Genomic DNA, 21,482 nt, shown 5'->3' on the forward strand with positions numbered 1-21,482 from the left:
AGCTGCTGGAGAGGGTGTGGTGAAAAGGGAACACTTCTACATTGTTGGTGGGAGTGTAAACTAGTGCAACCTCTGTGGAAAGCAGTGTGGCGATTCCTAAAAGCTCTAAAAATTGACCTTCCATATGAACCTGCAATCCCCCTACTGGGAATATACCCTGAAGAACACAAATCACTCTATAAAAAAGATACCTGCACACATATGTTTATCGCAGTGTTGTTCACAATAGCAAGAACCTGGAAACAAGCATGCTGCCCATCAAAAGAGGATTGGATTTAAAAAATGTGGTACATATACACGATGGAATACTATGCAGCCATAAAAAAGAACAAAATCACGAATTTCATTGCAACCTGGATGGAACTAGAGTCTATAATACTGAGTGACCTCTCACAGAAACAAAGATCCGAATATCACATGTTCTCACTCATATAATGGACCTTGAACATCCAATGCAATACTATAAGAAAATGACTGACGGTACTGGGAAACTATGGGGGGGAGGAGGATGGGATTAACAGTAGCAAATATCTGTCAGGGGATGGGAAAACACCTCTTATCAACAGGGTGCCTGAATGAAATGTAATTGTACTCCTAACCCTTAACTATACCCCACAAAACCATAATAAAAAATACTGATTAATGAAAAAAAAAAAAGACTCTACAGATAAAATAAGAAAAATAATAAAAATTCAGCAAGTTTTCTGGGAACAACATATGATCAACATATAATAATCAATATTATTTTCATGTGCCACAATAATGAACTAAAATACAGAATACAGGAAAATAGTCTATTCATAATAGCTATGGAAAGCTAACAAAAAGTCCAAGACCTGTGTGGAAATCCATAAATGAATGAAGAGAGATGATTCCATAAATGAAATCCATAAATGAATGAAGAGATGACCTTTGCAATAATATAATAGTTCAATATAAAAAATGTTCATTGCTCCCAACTAACTTGTAAATCAATGCCTTTCCAATAAAAATCACATCAGGTGCTGTTATAGAATCTAAATAAGAAGATTAAAGGATCAAGAAAACAGGCAATTTTAAAGACAAGCAAGATAAGTTGTGCTACAAGTTATCAAAATCCAGCCATTCCGACCATGTGTGCAGGAACAAACGAATGAACCAGAACGGGGAGTCATAAACACACCCAGGCATATATGGAGATTGTGGAAGAAAATTCTTTATGAGACCAAGTTTATCCATGTCAGGGAAGAATAGATTCCTATCACACACTATACTCCTAAATAAAATCTAGATGGATTAAAGACCTAAAAATGTCAAAAACAATACTTTAGAACTTTTAAGAAATATGGTGACATATTTTTATAAACTCTAGTTAAGGAAAGATATTTTAAGATATAATAGCACAAACCATGAAAATTAATTGATCAACATGATTATATTAAAAACATTTTTTATTACACAAAGGAATATTTTTATTAAGCAAGGGATATTATAAACAAAGCAAAATGATTATCTATAGTGTAGGAGATATTTGCAAAATACATAACCCAAAATGGAATAGTAACTTGTATGAAGGTCATGAATGATTAATGACAAAAGGACATAAAAGACAACAAACAAGAAACTTACGTAAGAAAAAATATATATAAATTCACTGGTAACGAGGGGTATGAGGTACCATTTAATACCCAATGTCTGGAAAAAAAGATAAAATATCTAACAGTGCCACATATTGGCAGGGGTGAGAAGAAACCAAACCTCAGACACTGCTGCTGACAGCAGAAACTGCCACTTTCACTTTGGGGAACAATTTGGGCAATATTTAATAACTCCAAAATTATACATGTCTGGGAGCCAGCAATTCCTCCTCTAGCTACATACTCCAGAGAAACTCTGGTCGATGTGCTGATCCGTGTGCAAAGTGAGACACACATAAACATTATGTACTGCAGTGTGTGTCTTAAGGTGGAAACAGCTAAATATTTACCAGCAGAAAAATGGGGTTTTTTAAATGAACATTGTGTAGCAGTTAAATTAATTAATTAGAGCGGCATGTATTATCACAGACTCATCGCGAAAACATAATATAGAGGAACAAAGTCAAGCACAGAGTCATATATACTCTATATGGCTAACGTCAGAAGAGAAATACAGAGGAGTTACACACTTCACTCTCAGTCAACAGTTTCCTCTGGGCAGGGAGAAAGCAGGAGGAAAGAGAGAGAGAGGTGAGATTAGAGGGACACCAAGAGGCCATCAATTGGTTTTGAGATGTTCTGTTTCCTTAAAAACATCTGAATTAAATATGACAAAATGTTAATTTATGTGAACCCTGAGTGCTTGATGCACATGTTTGGCAAAGGTCATAACAAAAACATTTAAATCATCAAATATGATAATTTATTAAAAGGCCCTAGCTTGGTATATAACAGAAAGCTGAAGTTTTATTCTTCTAAATTTACCTTTCCTTTGCTTGTAACATTTATTTTAGCAATGTTTATACAAACTTTTCTTGACTGGATTACCTACTCTGTTTGCTCAGTGGAACACAAACTTCTCCCAGTGATTCTTGACTATTATTTTAGAATCTAGTACTGGGCTGTGCTCTCTTGCACTGATGCTACAGAAAAGCACCCTCGATAGCTGTGAATCCAAAAGTCACAATTCCCTGGTGGGAAAACTAGAAAACCCAGAGAAAAAGGAAGATCATAACATCTTGCTGTTGCTTCCCTCAGCATCTAACTCTCACTCTTGCTGCTATGATGGCTCTGCTGTGGAATTCACCAACTTGATTCATTTACTTTTAAATATATAATGAGCACCTATTTTAACCAAGATCTGGTTGCCCTAGATAATCATCTGAGGTGGACCTACATTCTTTTATAAATACAGTGAATGAACTTGGGGAGAGATACTGACAGTAAGGCCATTACTAATTAGCAGGCATTGAGCCCACGTTAAGCAAATACATTAAAATACACTCCTATGATACTTTACAAGACATTGTAGGAGCCACAGGCATTTCTTGCCAATGTTAAGGCTTCATGTAGCAGCACAGGCATGGAAAAGAATATTCTGGGGATGGAAGAGCAATTTCTTGCCATTTTGACATCCGAAACTGGCTCTGAGCTCTGCTGGCTTCTTTGGTATGGCAGCAGCTCTCTGTAGGGAGGCAGGTTGACTTTGTACCCAGAGGACATTTGGCAATGTCCGTAGACATTTCTGGCTATTAAAACTGGGGACAGTGTGTGCTACCAGCATCTAGTGGGCAGAAGTCAGGGTGGGTAAAGGTCAGGGATGCTGTTCAACATCCTACAATGCAAGGATAGCTTCCTACCACAAAGAACGTTCATCTCAAAATGTCCATAGCACAGCAGATGAGAATCCCAGGACATTTATGGCAGCAACTCCAAGAGGCTCTGCACTCCAGAAACGCAGAGTGACTCACTAACTCACTCAAAGGCCATGTAGACCAAAAGGACCCAACTAGGGCTGAAAGCAACACTTCCATGACTCCAAGTCTGGGTGCTTCTAGCAAAAGTAATGTTCTCACTAAGAGAATCGTGGCCTTTCTGTTAATATCCTCCCCCAAATTTATTCACTGTATTTACAAATACATTCACATTCTCACCTCTGAAGCAAGCACGGTCTACACTCTTACCCCACAGTTGCTGAAGGCAAGACAACCCCATCTACTGCTCCTGGCTGGGCCTACTCTGTTCATTCCCAGAGGCTCCACTCAAAGCCCTGCCCCTCTGAAAGCCCTGCTCCTCAAGATCTCCTCTGAAGAGCCAGTGAGCATGGTGGAAATGGAGTTCATGGTGAACAAGGCATTTAGGGGAAGGAGGAACAGGCCAGCTGAAAGACCTGTTTTTTTGGCCTTTCCTGAAGACCCAAAGATGATTCTCTCCCAGCTGATATCCCACAGTCCATCTCTCTAACAGGGCCCAGAGGCAGGAAGTATGTCCTTCCAAATGTCTGCTGATGTCTTCCGCTTACCTGATCACAGAGGGTTCCGATCAAGCCTTCCAAATCTTGTTTCTCATGGAGGACCATCTGCTTCTCTTCATATTCTTGTTCCAGTTGCATTTCCAGCTGACGGAGCTATGGATACACAGGACAGATTTGTACACAGGGGGAATGAGCTTTATCCAGACAAATCCCACCAAGTAGGGACCCTTGGGAGGAAGAGGAATGTAGAGTTTGTGGTTTTGCTCCACAAAGGCTACCCTAGCAAGTGGGAGGGTGTATCTTTGTTGGAAAACTCCAGAGCTTAAAAGCTTAGGAGCTGGACAACCACAGGGCAGGCTGGTGAATTGTGGGGAGCCCCTTGCTATTGACAGCAAAGACCCCTCCTCCAGTTCCACCATGCCCACTGCTTGAATATTTACAAGTCTTGGCACTTTGATTTTGTTAGGGTTCTGTAGAACATTATAGCCAACATGTGAAAATGCATTCACTTCTTATTAAATATACTATGATGCAGTAAAAAAAAGTTGCATCTGAGATTATTTGGTGTTATATGCTGTTCATGTCCCGCCAGTATTCATATGTTAAAGCTCTAATCCCAGGGGGATGGAGGAGGGGCCTTACAAAGATAATTATGTTTAAATGGATCCATGAGTGTAGAGCTCCCAGGATGAGATTAATGCCTTTATAAGAAGAGACACCAAAGAGTTTTCTTCTCTCTCTCTTTCTCTACCACATGAGGATAAAAACCAGGAGGTTGCTATCTGCAAGCCAAAAAGGGAGACCTCATCCGACACCAAGTCTGCTGGCACATTGATCTCAGACTCCCCAGCACCAGAATTGGGAGAAATAAATGTATGCTACTTAAGCCACCCAGTCTAGAGTATTCTGCTATAGTAGCCCAAACTAAAACATTTGACTATGAGCAACTTACTCAATTTACAGGTGGCTCTGATTTATCAGTGATTACCCAGCAAACACAGGCATTCTCCACTAGAGTGAATACCCCTCTGTAGCTGTGCTTTGAAGAACCCCTCACCAGCCTCTCTTGTATATATTACCACATCACCATCCTCCATCTCCATCTTATGCCATCAGGGACCCTATTTCACAGATGGGCAAATTAAGTCCCAGGAGAATCTGAAGTTTATCCTACTAAATCAGTTGTTGTTTAGAGGAATTAGTGTTCCATCTCATGGCCTCAGTTCCTTTTTCCACCCCAGACAGCCCCAGCATTCCCACCCAGGTCACCAACAATTGATTTCCTGCCAAGGTGAGATAAACTGAAGAGAGCAGTCACTAAAATGCAAAGTCAATGTCAGTGTCTGTCATAAGGAGAAAAACACTGTTCTCTGACTTCATTCTTTCCCTTTATAAATCTGTCCATAGAAATACTTCAAGGGGGTCTGGTTGGGTCATATCTCTAACTCATTGGAGCCCTGTTTCAGGGTACTCACCATACTTTTGAGGCATTCTTGGAACAGATCAGATATTTGTGCAACCTTCACCTAAAAACATGAGCAAGGACTAGGGGCTTCCATTTCCTGACCCATAGAGGGAAAATGTACTGATTGACGGTCACCTCTGTAGAAGGTAAGTTCATTTCAAAACTTTCTTTTAACAGTGAAAAATACAAGGCACTCTGCTTATATCTGTTTTTAGACTGAAGACCGAAAAAGCTAAAAATCATTTCAAAAAATATACAAAATAAAAACTATATGTCAAGGAAGACAAAGTTTTCCAGAGAGTGTTTTGTACAATATTTCCATGTGACATTTTCAGATATAACGGGGGGAGAAGAGAGAGGTGAAGTCATGCTAGAATTAGTGTGGGAATCTGTTAAATGAAGCTTAACCTAAAGCTTTCTGGCAATCCCACTTTCAGGATTTACCTTACATTTCTATCAGTCAGTACATCTATAAGGATGTTTGTCTTGGTTATAATAGCAGAAAAATGGAAACAACCTAAATGTCCAATGATAGGGGATCTGTTGAGTATATCAGAGCAGTATTGCTTAGGGAGCAATACTGTTATGCCACTAAATGTATAAGTGAGATTTGTATTTACAGATGTGAAAAGAGGCCACAACAATCTGCTGAGGGGAAATAGCAGGCTTCAGAACAGCATGACCTCATCTAGTGAAAATGACATCTCTGAAAATGTTTGTGTGTATATATAATGATAGAGAGATAAAAGAACATTTAAAATAGTAATAATGATGGCTTCTAGGTGGTATAATTTCAATGGTTTGTTGCTTTTGTATACAGTTTGGAATGTTTACAAGGAACTTGGATAAATGTAAGAAATGATTTGAGGGACTAGTCCCATTATTGAAACCTAAAAGTCCTAACCCAAGGCATCAATCATGGGGCCATTATGGGTTCTTGGTAGAAATCTCTGGAAGATTAAGCCAGATAGTTCCAGAGGCTTCTGGAAGTTCTAAGATCATACTAAAGACAGATGCTTCTGCTCCTACACCCTGGAAGGCACCTCAGGAGGTAAGGTCTCAGGTGGTTGCAGAAGGAACCTGGTCTCCTCCTCACTCTGATGAAGAAGGCATCCAGATTGGGCCTGCCAGGACCCAACAGCATGACTGTGCTCACTGCTCACATACCCGCTTCTGGCAGGACTGACGGACATCCTCCAGTTCCTCCTCCTGGTCCTCACGGTCTTTCTGGTGCATCTGCTTCATCCGTTCGATCTCCAGCTCAAACCGCTGACGGAGCTGGGAGACAGCAAGAACAGCATGTGAGCATGACCCCCTCCAAGTTTCCTGGTCCTTCCTGTCATCCTTGACATTCCAATTACATTTTCATTTTTGGAATGCATAAATGAGAGTCAAGTTACCTCCCTAGGTACCCTGGAAGGTCAAAAGGCCTTTGGGTAGATAAATAACCTAAAGACCGCCTCTATCCCTTCCTGTGCTTATAACAGACATCACTAATCAATCCCACTCTCCCACTGAATTTAAATATACCTCATAATCCTTCTCCACCCTCAAGATGAAATAAGTTTCTCATTCCTGAAACAGGTACCAGCAATGTTTTTTTTTCTTTGATGGGTGGAAGGATTGTAGGACAAAAGTTATGGCAATATTAAAGCCTGGAGAGGAAGGTAACTTGCCCAAGATGCTGTCTTGGACAATTCACTTTGTCTCTAGATCCATTCCCTTTTTCTGTAGAAAACAACCATCTTGGAAGGCTGCTATGAGAATTAAGTGAGGTGGCCCATATAATGCACCTAGCACAGTGTCTGACACATAAATATTACTTTCTCTTCCCGCATTATTTTGAAAACAGAAAGCAAAGACGATCCCCTCCCTTCCTGGAAGCCTAACATAACTAAGAGCTATGATCCCATGAAAGAGGTGAGTCTTTTACACAAGAGTCTCCAAAGCATGTGAACAGCAGGCAGAGCTGTGCCCAATACTAAAACTGTGTGGAGTTGTAGACACGGTTCTAAAATCAAAGGCAAAGTCATGGTTTCCAGTTCTAGTTCAAGTTGTGTGGTACATTAGAATTAATAATGTATTTTTTAAAATTTTAAATTCAAAAGGTACATGAGCAGGTTTGTGACATGGCTATGCGCGACGTTGAGGTTGGAGCTACCACTGAGCCAGCCACCCAAACAGTGAACATGGTACCCAGTAGGCAGATTTTTGACCCTTGCCCCCTTCCTTCCCACCCCTTTTGGAACCTTGAGTGTCTGCTGTTCTATTTTCATGCCTATATGTCCCCAGTGTTTATCTCCTACCAATAAGTAAGAACACGCTGTATTTGGTTTTCCTGTTTCTGTGTTAATTCACTGAGAAAAATGGCCTCCAGCTGCATTTTTAAAACACTTAAGTTGTAGGGTTTCATCCTAGACCTATTGGATCAGAATCCTCTGTGCACTGGACTCAAGAATCTGTACCTTGCTGAGTGCAGTGGCTTACCCTGTAATCCCAGGACTTTGGGAGGCCGAGGTGAGAGGATTGCCTGAGCCCGGGGGTTTGAGACCAGCCTAGGCAATTTGGTGAGACCTCGTCTCTACGATAAATTAAAAAAAAATAAGCTAGGCATGGTAGCATATGCCTGCAGCTCCAGTTACTTGGAAAGCTGAGGTGGAAGGATTGCCTGAGCCCAGCAGGTCAAGGCTGCGGTGGCTGTGAGTGAACCTCTGCACTCCAGCCTGGGCTACTCAAAAAAAAAAAAAACAAAAATTCTGTACCTGAAAGCTTTCACTTATCTATACTCTTCCATGACTTTGGTCCATGAAGAAGTATTTGAAACCCCTTGGAAAAGATGCGCTACATTATAGAAATGATAACTCGCCAACCATTGACTGTACAGTCCTGCACCTCTCACTAAGCTTCCAGAAGTTCACAACTGCTGTCCTTAACATGGAAATTACAGAAAAAAAAACAGTCTTGGTCTTTCAAAATGTTGGTAATATTCCCCGCTGGGTAGGACAGTGATGAAAAGCAAAAAGGAGAAGGTACGTCAGAGCCCTGATACAGTTTCCAGCATAAAGTAGGCTCACTTTAAATGTCAAATTCCTTCCTTCCCTCCTTTAAAATGACAGAGGTTGTGGGGAGATAATCCAAACCAAGAAGCCTGAGCAAGTAAATATATCTTTTTCATTTTTTCTGGTCTCTTGGACATTCTTGATATCTGCAATCACATTTATGTCAAACTTATATGAGTTAACATAAAATTCTTGGGAAAAAAGTACCCTATTATAATCAATAACTATCTACTGGTTGTCTACAAGGGTACAATGTGGCCTGAGATTGTGGGTGAAGCTGAAAATGGATAAAAGTGTTGAGTTAGCCTCTCCTTCTGGGTAAGTCGGGGGGAAATTCAGGAAACTGCATTATCTTTGGGGTCCCTGAGGTCATGGTATAGTACATTTCCGTTTCCAAGCCCCTGTGGCATCTTAAAAAGTTAAAGCACTTTTCAAAACATGCTTGCTTTCTTCTGGGCTCTGTGAGCATCCTGCTTGTTTACTGAATGCTGGATGGCTACATGATGCCACCCCATCCTCCATGCCCTTTAAAGACCTACCCAGACGCTCCATGCCCTTTAAAGACCTACCCAGACGCCCAGAGATCCATAGCTGGGGTTGGCAAGGAGCCGGGGGATTGATAAGGCCCTATATTTCATTGTACAGATGAAGAGACTGAAGTCTAGAGAAAACCAGGGCTTTCCTGAGGTCAGACAGACAATGAGCTGCCTCAAAGACCCCATGTTACAGCTCCTTAAATGTCCTATGACCGTCCTGACTCCTGTTCAACCTGCCCGGAACTTTCTCATTCAATCATCTCTGGCTCAACCTCCGACTTTCAGCTTCAGGAAATGTCACTTTGTCCAGGAAGCCTTCCCTGATCTCTCCTCGAACCTGGCTCCTAACAGCAGATCTGTAAGATAAACGCTCTGGTAGCACTCAGCATGACTGTGAATTTGGGGAGGGTAGAGATTGTCTGTCTTGTTTACTGTTGCATCCTTAGCATTCGTGGGATGTCTGACACAGAGGAGGTGCTTAACAAATACGGCTTGGCTGGGTGGGTAAGGATCCTGTTTTCTTTCCTGGTCCTTAATGAGCATCCAAGTCTCTCCAGACCCTGTTCCTCCACACCCACAGTGTGAGCAGGAAGCAAGGGCTGGCCCCTGGCTCACCCAGTTCAGCCAACTTTCACAAAGCTCAGAGTTCATCTGCTTGACACATTCATACCACCGTGTCAGATTGTCTTGCATAAGAGAGTCCCAGCCTTTAAAAAACCGCTTTAAAATAATCACCATTTACAAAATCCCACTTGAGAAATTTCTTCAGAGTTAAGCATCAGAAAAAGCCTTACTTCCCCTTGAAAAATTGGTTTGATTTCTATCTTGGGGATCATAAAAAGCATATAACTCACATTTCCTTTTTCTCTCTGGCCACCAGGAACTTGAGAGCTAAAACTGTAATATGGGCAAGAGCATATGCTTTATGTATTTGCATATTAATTCACTGTGCCCAGCCTCTCCTTAGTGTCTGTTTTTATTTATATTTTTCTGGCTTGGATTGTTTTCCTTATAATTTTTTTTATCTTATTATGTATATATCTGGTAAGCTGCCTCAAATTCTTTTCAGAAGGAGGTGGACATAAATAAGCAAGCAGACAAATCAGATTTCTTCTAGTACTTCACTGAGGGCGCTAGTACAAGAATATTTGGCATCCCTGTCTTCCCCCTCCCCCGCCTTTTTTTGTATTTCCCAAAGACTAGGATTCCAATCTTCCTCGAGGTTGCACACAATGCAGTGCACACAGTAGGCATTCAAGGCAGCGTGGGGTCAGATGACACACATTCCAAATCCCATCCTTGACACTGTTCTTATGTCTCTGAGCCTCAGCGTTCACATCTGTAGAGTGGGGATAATACGAATATCTTCTCACATAGGGTTTTTTTGTGGAGATTCATGAGAAGGTTTGGGGGGACAGCTTAGGGCTGAGTTGAGTACCCAGCAAGTGCTCAGTAAATGTTAGCTATTGGGTCAACAGTCACTCATTGAGTCTCAGGTATGTGCCTGGTCTCATTCTAGGCTCTAGGGATGCACTAACAAGCAAGATCACCTAAAAAACTTGACTTCATGAGGCTTTACATCCTAATGAGAGAGAGTAGTATTGATCAAACTTCTATCATTTGTAATCCTATTTATATTATTTGTATTATTTTGATGTGATTCTCATGTGATGGCAGTTACTATAAAGAACAACAAATGGGCTAAGCAGATAGAAAATCAATGTGGCATGGAGGTAGAGCTATTTACCAGGTCATCAAGGTGGGCTCCTCTGAGGAAGTAACATTGAACCTTGCAGGATGGTAGGAGAAGGCTAGATCATGAAGGATCTGAAAGTCAGACTTAGGAACTTAAAGGATCTCCAGGGTATGAGGGAGCCACAAAAGGACGAGGAGCAGTCAGGTGAGGCATCCATGTCATATATATATATAAAATATGTGAATATATATATGTACACTTATTTGTCAGAGTCTCACTCTGCAGTCCAGGCTGGAGTGCAGTGGCACATTCACAGCCACTGCAGCCTCGACCTGTTAGGCTCAGGTGATCCTTCCACCTCAGCAGTCCATGTAAGTACACACGCTACCATGACCAGCTTATGTATTTTTTATTTATTGTAGAGACAAGGTCTCGCCAAGTTGTCCGGGCTGGTCTTGAACCCTGGAGCTCAGGCAATCCTCTCCCCTCGGCCTCCCAAAGTACTGGGATGACAGGCTTGAGTCACCGCGCCTAGCCCGTGTCGTATTTAAAAACACCGCTCTGAGCTGGAGCCAGCATGGGACATGGCGTCACCCTCAGACTGGGTTTTCCTACCTGCTCCAGCTGCTTGATGGTGTTTTCCTGCTGGCTCTGGACTTTCTGTTGCTCAAGGGCATGGGATTCCAGCTTCCAGAGCTTCTCCTTCAGGACAGGAACGGAATTTTCCCTGAGAGAGGGTGACCCCACCAGCTCTCGTTGATGGTCCTGCAGCATCTCCAACTCCCGCTGCTGCTTCAAGGTTTCCTGCTCCTTTTGCTACAGAGACAAAGGGGGCATGAGCACGCCGCACCCCACCTCTTCCTTCCCTCTGCCCCCGCCCCGGTCCCCCTACCCACTGCTGGGGTGGCGCCTTCCACTTTCCAACGCACCCCATCGCCACCTGCACCTCGCGGTCTGCCTCAGCGCCCCCTGTGGGACACCCGCGAGGGCTGCTCTCTGGGACGCTCAGACAGGCCTGGAGGTGGAGTGCGGGGCGATGGGACTGGGGCAGAGCAACACCACTACCCCTAGAATTAGGGCTCAGCACATACAGAAGCGCTGACCTGATTTGCCTGGGTTCATTTGTAAGGGAAGCCTAGCAGGTAACTAAAGCTTCTGTGCGCCTGTTGAGGCTGGCGGTGAGACGCTGGGGCAGGGAGGCGAGGTGTCCACAGGTGACTCTTCTAGAAAAGCAGCTCCAGGGTCAAATAACCTTGGGTTAGATCATGAAGGAGCTGTATGCCAGGCTTTACAGGTTTGAGGCCCTCCTGGGAGACATAGGAAGTCACAGACCGATGGGAGCAGCCAAGTGAGGCCACAGGATGTATCTTAACACAATCCCTCTGCATGGAAACCTGCCTGGACCAGAGCATTGCACCTGGACAAGGCTATACTCATTCTCTGCTGAGCCTCTCAAACACCTCCCAGGTAGACATCTTGGATCCTGTGCAGGTGACAGGAGCAACACCATGACATCAAAATCAGGAGGTCTGATTATCAACTTGCCAGCTACTGTGTGTTATTTTACTAAGACATACTGGGACCCTGACTCCAAGTGCATGACAGACCAAGACAGCCACGCAGAGTTCTCTCCCTGTCACCATTTGCAGTAGGTACATGGGGGGAGTTCCTGAAGGCCGGCAACCAAGAGCCTAGATGGCTCTATGGCCCTCATCCCTCACCTTCAACTGCTGCTGGATCTGGCCCAGCTCCCACCGGATGCTGGTGTTCTCCTGGGTCACCTTCTCACGGAGGCCCTTCTCAAACACACACTCACCCAGGGCCTGGGCCAGCTGCTGGTCGAACCTGTCCAAAACAGAACATGTGTCATTGCACCATGACGGAGAGTGGGGGGCCCAGTCAGAGGTAGGGAGGGGCTGGAGAGAGGCAGCTAGTTCACTGAGAACCCTGAGAGAGTGAGAGCAAGGACCCTCTCTCCCCTGATAGTCATTCTCTCTCTCTTGCTAGCTCACACTCTTTTTCTTGTGGTTCTCTGCTAGAAGTCCAAATCTCACCTGCATGCAATTTACTTATTACAATTACAATGTAGTAAAACCTCACTGTACTCCATAATTTTAAAATAAAATTTTAAAAAGAGAGAGAAGGAAAAAATGAAGGGCTTGCCCAATGGTTCCATGTAAGAATGTGGATGAGCCTCCACAAAAATACTTGATACTTGTTAAAAATAGACAAAATAAAAATAGAATAAAACTGTACACAGATATAGAATAAAAGATATATAGAAAAAGTTGACATATGTGGTTTGCCAACAATATGTCAAGTCCCTTTCACTCTACCAGTCCCAGTCAGATCCAATATCAACTGACCAATATACTAATGAATGAAGATTATCAACAGAGATGTAAATACCCACACAAACAAAGATATTCTGCATTTCATATTTTACATCATATTGCCTGGCTCATACTCTCACAGGCCATACCGAGGTATGCTAATTATTGATAAAAATGCTTGACATCTATACATTCAGTCTTGCACATTTGTTACTCAAGCAGAAAACACAAAGACTACACAGTCCTACTGGGAGTCCTTCAGGGAATTCAGAAATGCCTTGCCTGGGGCCCTCCTTCCTCTCTGTGAGGCCCTGGATAAGAAGCACTTTCTGGATTTTATATCCTTCTGTTTATTGTCTCAGCCTCAGGCCTTATCACAGATGAGGAGGTTATGAGAGGAAGCTTTGCCAATCCTCTGTCAAGTGTGACTTTGAGTCACTTGCCCTCAGCCCAAGCAGGAAGTCTTATTGCTCCAGAGACACTGATATGGCAGAGCTGGGTGTGGGGCTCAGGCTTTGGTGACAAGTGAGTCTCCCTTATTACAATATTATCCAATGTCCCTTAATACCAGATGGTCATTCAAAGTCCCAGACTCCTGAGAACGCCCACCACGGACCACAGAAGGGAGCTCTCCCACTGGAACAGCCTAGGAGCTTTCTGATTGGCTGTTGGTGACATCATTCATGAGGTGCTATTTGCCTCGTGTGAATGGAAACATGAGCAGAATGATGACCCAGCAGTCCCAGTGTGCCGGGCCCTGGGCTGGGGTCCATGTAGTCCTTACAGCAATCCAGCATGAAATATATTATATCTTTTTGCATAGGAGGAAACTGAAGCTCAGCAAGGAGGAATGATTCAGCCCCAAATTCCAAAGTGGTCAAAGTAGGCCTGAGCCCAGCTTCCCCAGTGTCTTAGCTAGTCCCCATCTACCTGTCTATCCCTGGAACAAGTGAGGTGAGACAGTAGATGTGGGGAGTTAGACAATGACTGATGCTGCAGAGGCATCCTTGACTCAACAGACCACCTGATGCCTAAGAACAGCTCCCGTAGACCCGACTCCAAGCACACGCTGACTGACCAACAGTCTGAGGTCAGATGGATTTGCACGCACCTGTCACCCCACTGGGAGTGGACCTTGGATCTAATCTCCCCTGAGTGCAGGAGTCAATGAACTTCACCACAAGTGTTCTATCAGTCCTTGGAATCAAGCCTTGTGATCCACAGGGTAACCATGACAATAAGAAGTCAACCTCAAACTGAACCATTCTGGGCTATTCTGAACTTAGAAGCAAAGGAGGGATGGGGAACTCAACCTGCGAGAAGACATCACACCATCCTGGGCCCTTCCAACTAAGAAGGCAGCTGCATCTCCAAGTTAATTAAGCACAGAGAGATGTATGAAGTGCTCCTGATTTCTCCCCCTCACATTCCACCATCAGACTGAGACTTCTGCTGCCCCCTTGGGCCTCCTACTAAAATGCAAATCCACCAGGAAAGGTAATGCTTGTGATCTGTAATTTGCATCCAAACATAAATTAGCTTCTGCCAAGAGATGGCAGCATCAGGAAAAAGTAAGTTTTGAGAGGAGGAAATACAAGTATGGAGAAATGGGGATTTTCCTGAGGGGGCATCATGGGGAAGTTGGTAAGTCCCTGGAATAAGGGATTTTGCCCAAAGGGAAAGAACACAGAGATGGCTGCACAAATTCCAGAAAGTATCTCAAAACAGGACCAGTTGAGGACCAGCAGGGTCACATCTGGGAGAAGCCTGGGGGATGAGGGAGTCCACACCTCTTACTTTATAAATGGGGTCTACCAGAGCCATTCTTTAGTATCGGGAGACCTGTTAAGTCCAAGGTCACTTCTGAAACATCAGTAATTCTCTGGCTCAGACAGGCAATGTCATTTGACAAGGTCACACAGTAAGTGGCCAAGGTGGAGTGGAGCTGTTTTCCCCACTGCAAGGGTAAGGTTTAGCCAGAGCACTCGCGGGGCGGTAGAAAAGGGGACAGAGTACAACATCAATAAAAAGAGAATAAAACTCTCTTATTTGGGGACACATGCTAACAACCCCAAAAGACCCTTTTTTTTTGATGAAAAAGTCAGCTCAAAAAAGCTGAAGGATAAATGAAAGAAATTATATTTAGTGCAGGTCAGGTTTGAAGTCTATGCTACACCCATGTAATTCTGCTTGCTACCTCTTGGAAAAGAGGTACCTTCGGCAAAACCACTTTAGCTCACAGAGAAATGCTTCTCTGTTCTTTGTCTTCTATAAAGGGGGCTGATTTCCACCTATCTGCCTTCTATGAAGTCTCTGTTAGGGTTTTCCTGGCTCTAAACAGGACCCCTGTGCACCATCACCCTCACCAAGTGAGCTGAGAACTTTAGACACAGTCAAGTTGTGCGGGGAAAAAAGCATCACAGGTGCTGAGGTTCTGCATCTGGAAACTCATGGGTGCACAGGCCTGGGTACCAATCCAGGTTCCACCATCATTTGGCTATGACAGCATCTCAATGGGAAAGCAAGCAGGGGATCCATTGTACGGACTCGAGGTGGGCATCTTGGTGCAAAAGCCCAGCCTCTTCCAGAATTGCTCATGTGCTCTGAGAGTCCCTAAATGAGAATGGTGGGGACTTTAGTTTATTTTGTTATTATCATTACTATTTTATTATTATTATTATTATTAGCCTCCTCCTGATTCTCCTGCCCATATCATTTAGTCCTCACCACAAGGGGGCAATCTCATCCCCAACCTATCAATAAGGAATCAGGCTGAGAAGGTCTGAATGGCCTACCTGAGGTCACACAGCTAGAGAGAGACACTACTGGGACTTGAGCTGTGATGACGTTAATATCAGTGCCACCACACTAGACTGTCTTGACCCTCCACAATGAACTCTTCACTTAACAAATGGGGATGTGTTGAGGCCCAGAGAGGCCAAGACAGTTTCCCAAGGTCACATGGTCAATTGGTAATGCAGGTGAGGCTGCGTTAGGGTAGGAGAAAAGAATCATTTCTTGCTGGTTTCTTGGGGGAATCATACAGAAATGAGATGTGAGGGGAGGAGGAGGGAGATTAGAGCAGAAGAAGGGAATTAAACCCTACAGAAAAGGCCTGGCAGAAGTAAGGGGGTTAGGAGGAGATCCTGGGACATCCCAGAGGACCCCAACATCAATGCAGCCCGCACTGGCAGCCCAGGGTATGATGGGGGACATGACTCACTTCTTCTGCTTCTTCTCCAGCTCATGGTTGCGACTTTGCTGGTTCTCCAGCAGGATGCGGGTGTCCTCCAGGTCACAAGTCAGATAGTGGCACTTCCTCTTCAGTTGGTGAGCTGTCTTCTTGGCTACCTCATAAGCACTTTGCAGCTCCCCGAGCTGTGAGAGTTACAGAATGAATTACCAGGCCCTGTTGGTGCTGAATGGGCTTTCACTTTGTATTTGAAGGAGCTGCCATTGCCAAGGTCATAAAGAAAAACAGTAGACACAGGAATGGGGAGCCCTGTCTGGATTACTTTCTACATGTGCCACCTCCAGAAAGCTACTTCTTTCAGGCTCAGTTTGCTCAGAGGTAAAATAGGAATAATTCCATCAATCTCTTGGGGTCGCTTTTATTTTTCTTCCATAAAACTATAAACCTATTTATCTGCTCTGCCCCTTGAGCACCGTATAACTCATGTCCCCATCAGCTGGCATGACCAGGGAAGATAGATGGGGATTAGCTGTGGAACAGCCAAAAATGACACATGTAGAAAACTGACCAGCAAACCCAAGAGATCCCATTAACCCAGCAAACCAGGCCTTAAAGGTAAAAGCAGCGAACGGAGCTTCAGCTGAGCTGAATTACACGGGGATGCACATAGTCTTAAATAAACAGAAAAGCAAAGCCTCTTGCATCTTACTCCAGGAAACACCCTCCCAAATGTCCTAGTTTAGATCTGGGGAAGCAAAAAACTCAGCACACTCACTTTGAAGAAATGGCCTCATTAAAGAATTGCTTTAAATAAGCAAAACTCTGAGTTAATGAAGCCTGTAATTCTAAATTCAGTATTTGAAGGCAAATGGAATGTTTTCTTTACGCAGTCGCTCAGAAAAGGTTGCAGTTTTATTATTTTTTAATGTAGCATGAATATCCTTCTTCCTTAGGGAAACTGACCCTACTTTATAATTTCTTATTAAAGAACTGAGCTGTTTCCTTGCCAGTATCCTTCTTTGTTTATCTACGACTCAGGATGTCTCTTGAGGACCACAATTCCATGCCCATCTTGAAAGTGACCATTAAAACCGTCACTACCAACATGGAGGATACAAGCTCATTTCCACTGGTTATAAAGTCCTACGTGATGTGTCACCCTGGCCTACCTCTGCAAGCTGATCACATGATACTTTTCTCTCACCTTAAGAATATAATAGACATGCAAATATGACCTCCGCCCTATGGCTCTTACATTGAGTGGGAGAGACCAAGAAGTAAGCAGATCATTATAATACGGCACAACAAGGTGTATATTTTGGGAAACAATTCAGGGACTCTCAACCCAATTTGCATAAGCAAAAACTTTCTGGAGAGAGTAAGGTTCAAGCTGGGATCTTAAGAATAGTTGGAGATATCTAGGCAGGAGAGAGAAAGAAAGACTGTCCTGGGAAGAAGAAAGAGCATATGCAAAGGCCCAGAGGTGAGAAAGAAGTGGTATAGCTGGAGTCAGTGGTGGGCTGGAGCCAGTTGGGGCAGATTTAGGAGAGCCAATGTTGTGCGTCTCTTTCAAATTCCATGTCAGTGACATCACAATGGTAGTTTGAAATTGGCCATGGTGGGAGTATTTACACCATGCGTATTGGCTAGTGCTGCAAGTCAAGGGTTCTTCTTCCCGGAGAGCCATTTACTAGCCTACCATTGGTTGGAGTGTGGACTGGTTAGAACGTGAACTAGAGTGGAGACAATAGAAAACAGCAAACAGGCCAGACTATTCCTACATTCATCCAGAGAAGATTATATTATACACAGGTAAGATTACACTAAATTTGTATAGCTTCACTTTCAAGAAAGAAAGGGAAATTTCAGGATATCAAAAATACCCAGAATGCAAAGCCATAACAACAATGATACATGCTGATTTTATGGCTGCCAGGATGAGGGACAAGAGCAGTTGATAAATCCAGAAATATCCCCAAGGATAAAGGTTTGTGTTTGAATGGCCAGATAGAGACAGGAGACAAGGCCTTGAGCCCATGGAAAGTGGGAAGTTGAAGTGAAGACCCTCGAATTGTTAGGCCCCTCAAAGAGCTGCATTTCAGTGAGAGGGGACAATAACAGTTCACCCACTGGGCTAGAAGGTGGTAAGAAAACTTGTCTCCACTCTGGCTCTAGATGGAAGAGATAATCCCACAAGAAATCAAAGGTCTATGCCTCATGTGGGGTTAGAGATTCAATTGACATTTTTCACATTTTACAAATATCTGAGACCAAGAATGAAGCATTATCTCAAGGACTACTGCAGAAGGAAAGTGCAAAAGGGTTTCTTTTAGAAGAACACACCCATAGCCCTGTTATCAAAGGACTCCCATTAAATCAATCAAAAGTTTAAAAAAATTAAAATCTACTGCTGAAGATCACCTCACAATAAAAAAATAGCTAATTGCACAAAATAAAATGTATCACCAGAGGAGAAAAGAAAAAACCAACATTTCACAATGCAGAGCACCTGGGATTACAGGGGTAGAAGCAGAAGGAACTGTTGAAGATGAGCTCACTATCAAAATTTACAAAACACACAAGGAAAGGAATCTGCCATGAGAGTCAACATACTCTGCAATCACAGAACAATCCAAAAGAGACTCTAAAAGATTCCTTGGCTACAGCGTGGCGGGGGTTGAGAGGAGAGACCAGACACAAGGAGACCAGTTAGGAGGCCGTTGCTCCAGTCTGGATGAGGGATGAAGGTAAGCAGATTGGAATAGAGACAATGGGAATAGATAAAATGTTACTATTTTCACCACCTATTACAAGTATATTATAGATGAGAAATCTGGGGTAAAGTGACTTGCACAAGGTCAAGCAGAGATGGAACAGGAACTCAGATGTCCTGAGTTACTGTTCAAGTTTTTTTGTTTTGTTTTTATAGTGCAGAGTGGTCTCTCCATGGGCAGAAGACCCACAAGTAAAGAAAATACGTTCCATGTCTCTCAGTGACTGGCATTTGCAATAATAGTAGCGATGAAAAACAGGAAATGGATGGTGTCCTCTTTCTTCCTCTCCAGAATCAGCCAACAACTTGATGACCCACAGTGGAAGTGAGAACCTGCCCATTCCCTGATACTGTGTGGCCCAGACTATCCCTACCTCTTACCTTCTGTTCCAGTTCTTTCCTGGATGTCAGCTCTGAGTCCAGCCTCTCCTCACATTGCTGTAGACGCTTTCTGAGGAACTCATTCTCCATCTGAGCACAGTCAAAACGCATTTGCCACTCTTCTGCTGTTGAACAGAGTCAGGGAGATCAGGGAGAGAGGCCAAGTGAATGAAAGGCAAGAACCACTTTCTTGGCTCTTTGCATGCAATTTCACAATATTCATGGAGCCTTAACACCAACCTTGGACTAAGAAACTATGCTGTAAGTTCAATTTTTAAAATATACTTTCTCCAGGCAGTCTGTCCTGACCACCTTCAACTGTCTGCTCACTCTTCTAAGATCGGTTGCTTTATACTGTCCGATAGTCTTTACAAGTGCACACATACATTCCTCTTTCCAAGGAAATGTCATAATATTTAAGGGTAGGGGAGTTTTTTTTAGTCATCTGTGAGTTCTTTGTACCCTGTAGAAGAGTTCCCCACACTAGAACATTCCCATACATGTTGACACAAGCTCACCAAGATGCTTAATAAGCCTAATAAAATAATCAGACAAAAAGAATCATCCTACTGGCCAGCCTCATTGGGGAGTACAGAGTATGTAATCATTGATTCTAGGTCGAATTAACAAATAAATAAATTAGCAACAATTCAAGCATCTACTACATGTATAGATATAGAGACACTCGTCACAAGATGTCTCCATGAGATTACGCAGATATCAAATCCCTTGATTTGGTAAAACCTCAAAAAAAATCATTTGCTGGTTTTATTAAAACTGTCTTGTTGAATAGAATGGGCTAGTTTCAGTTATGAAGGTCTTATCTTTTAGCCATCTGAATAATAATGACTCTTATGGTAATGACAAGTGGATAGTCTAACGGAGAAACCACTCACTTATCCATTTATCATCCAGACACTCACCGAGCACACTACTTTGTACCAGGCACAAGGAATAATGAAATGAGTAAGAAACCTCCTCTACCCACTGTCCAGGATAATCTAGTGGGGGTGACTAACATGTAAAAAGATAGCTGTAACTATGATCAGGACTCTCATAGGAAAGTTGATAGAAATCCAGAGGGGATTATAAGGGCAACAGGCTTGTTTTGTTCACCATTGTGTTTCCAGAGCATACCATAATGTCTAGCATATAGTAGGTGCTCAGTCAATAGCTTCCATTGGATAGGTGGATGGATGAGCAGACAGATGGTTGGATAGATAGTAGGGTGGAGGGCTAAGGGATAAATAGGTGGGTGGGTAGAATGGTGAATGAATGGAGTTATAGTGAATAGATAGGTGGGTACATGGATGGATGGATGAATAAGTGGAGGAATGGATGGATTCATGGATGCATGAATAAATGAACTGATAAATGGATCGTAGGGTAAATGATAGCTGGGAGGGTGGATGGGTGGATGGCTGACTGGCTGGCTGACTGGCTGATTGGATGGATGGATGGATGGATGGATGGATGGATGGATAGATAAGTTGATAAATGGACACATAGATAAATGAATGCTAGGGTAGATGGATGGCTGGATGGATAGATGGACAGACAGATGAATGGATGGATAAGTTGATAAGTGGATAGATATATAAGTGAATGGTAGGGTAGATGGATAGCTGGGTAGGTAGGTGGGTGGGTGGGTGGATGGATGGTAGGGTGGAGAATTAATGGATAAATAGCTGGGTGGGTAGAATGGTAGGTGGATGAAGTTACAATGGAAAGATAGGTGGGTACATGGACGAATAAGTGGATAGATGCATGGATAAATGAACTGATAACTAGATAGGTAAATGAATGGTAGGGTAGATGGGTAGCTGAGGGGTGGATGGGTGGATGGCTGGATGGATGAATGGATGGATGATAAATTAATAAATGGATATATAAATGAATGGTAGGATGGATGGATGAAAAGATGGATGGGTGGATGGATGGATGAAGTTTTTAAAACAGGTGACCCTAATTAAGAGTTCAAGCTTGTTCAAGTTTCCACCAAGATAAATAATATCATGAGGGGAAAAGACTCCTGTCTCTCCACCAGGAAAAAGCCAAGCAGCACGACCTGCAAAAGGAAGAAGTAGCCGCTGAAAGCATTTCTGCAGTTGCCTGT

At 43.2% G+C, this 21,482-nt stretch overlaps 1 protein-coding gene across 1 annotated transcript in view; it reads right to left on the reverse strand.

Annotated features, from left to right (window-relative positions):
- The window catches only part of MYO18B (myosin XVIIIB), a 253,741-nt gene that overhangs the window by 104,569 nt on the left and 127,690 nt on the right, over positions 1 to 21,482 (reverse strand). Inside the window, exons 27-32 of the mRNA XM_008063601.1 lie at positions 19,367 to 19,491; positions 16,243 to 16,397; positions 12,408 to 12,531; positions 11,302 to 11,502; positions 6,563 to 6,673; positions 3,979 to 4,083 (exon numbers count right to left, since the gene is read on the reverse strand). Coding sequence (XP_008061792.1) covers positions 3,979 to 4,083; positions 6,563 to 6,673; positions 11,302 to 11,502; positions 12,408 to 12,531; positions 16,243 to 16,397; positions 19,367 to 19,491 — 821 coding nt within the window. The remainder of the gene's footprint in view (positions 1 to 3,978; positions 4,084 to 6,562; positions 6,674 to 11,301; positions 11,503 to 12,407; positions 12,532 to 16,242; positions 16,398 to 19,366; positions 19,492 to 21,482) is intronic.

This window comes from Carlito syrichta, unplaced genomic scaffold (assembly GCF_000164805.1).
Source record: "Carlito syrichta isolate Samal-C Ts95f unplaced genomic scaffold, Tarsius_syrichta-2.0.1 Scaffold306949, whole genome shotgun sequence".
Taxonomy (NCBI): domain Eukaryota; kingdom Metazoa; phylum Chordata; class Mammalia; order Primates; family Tarsiidae; genus Carlito; species Carlito syrichta.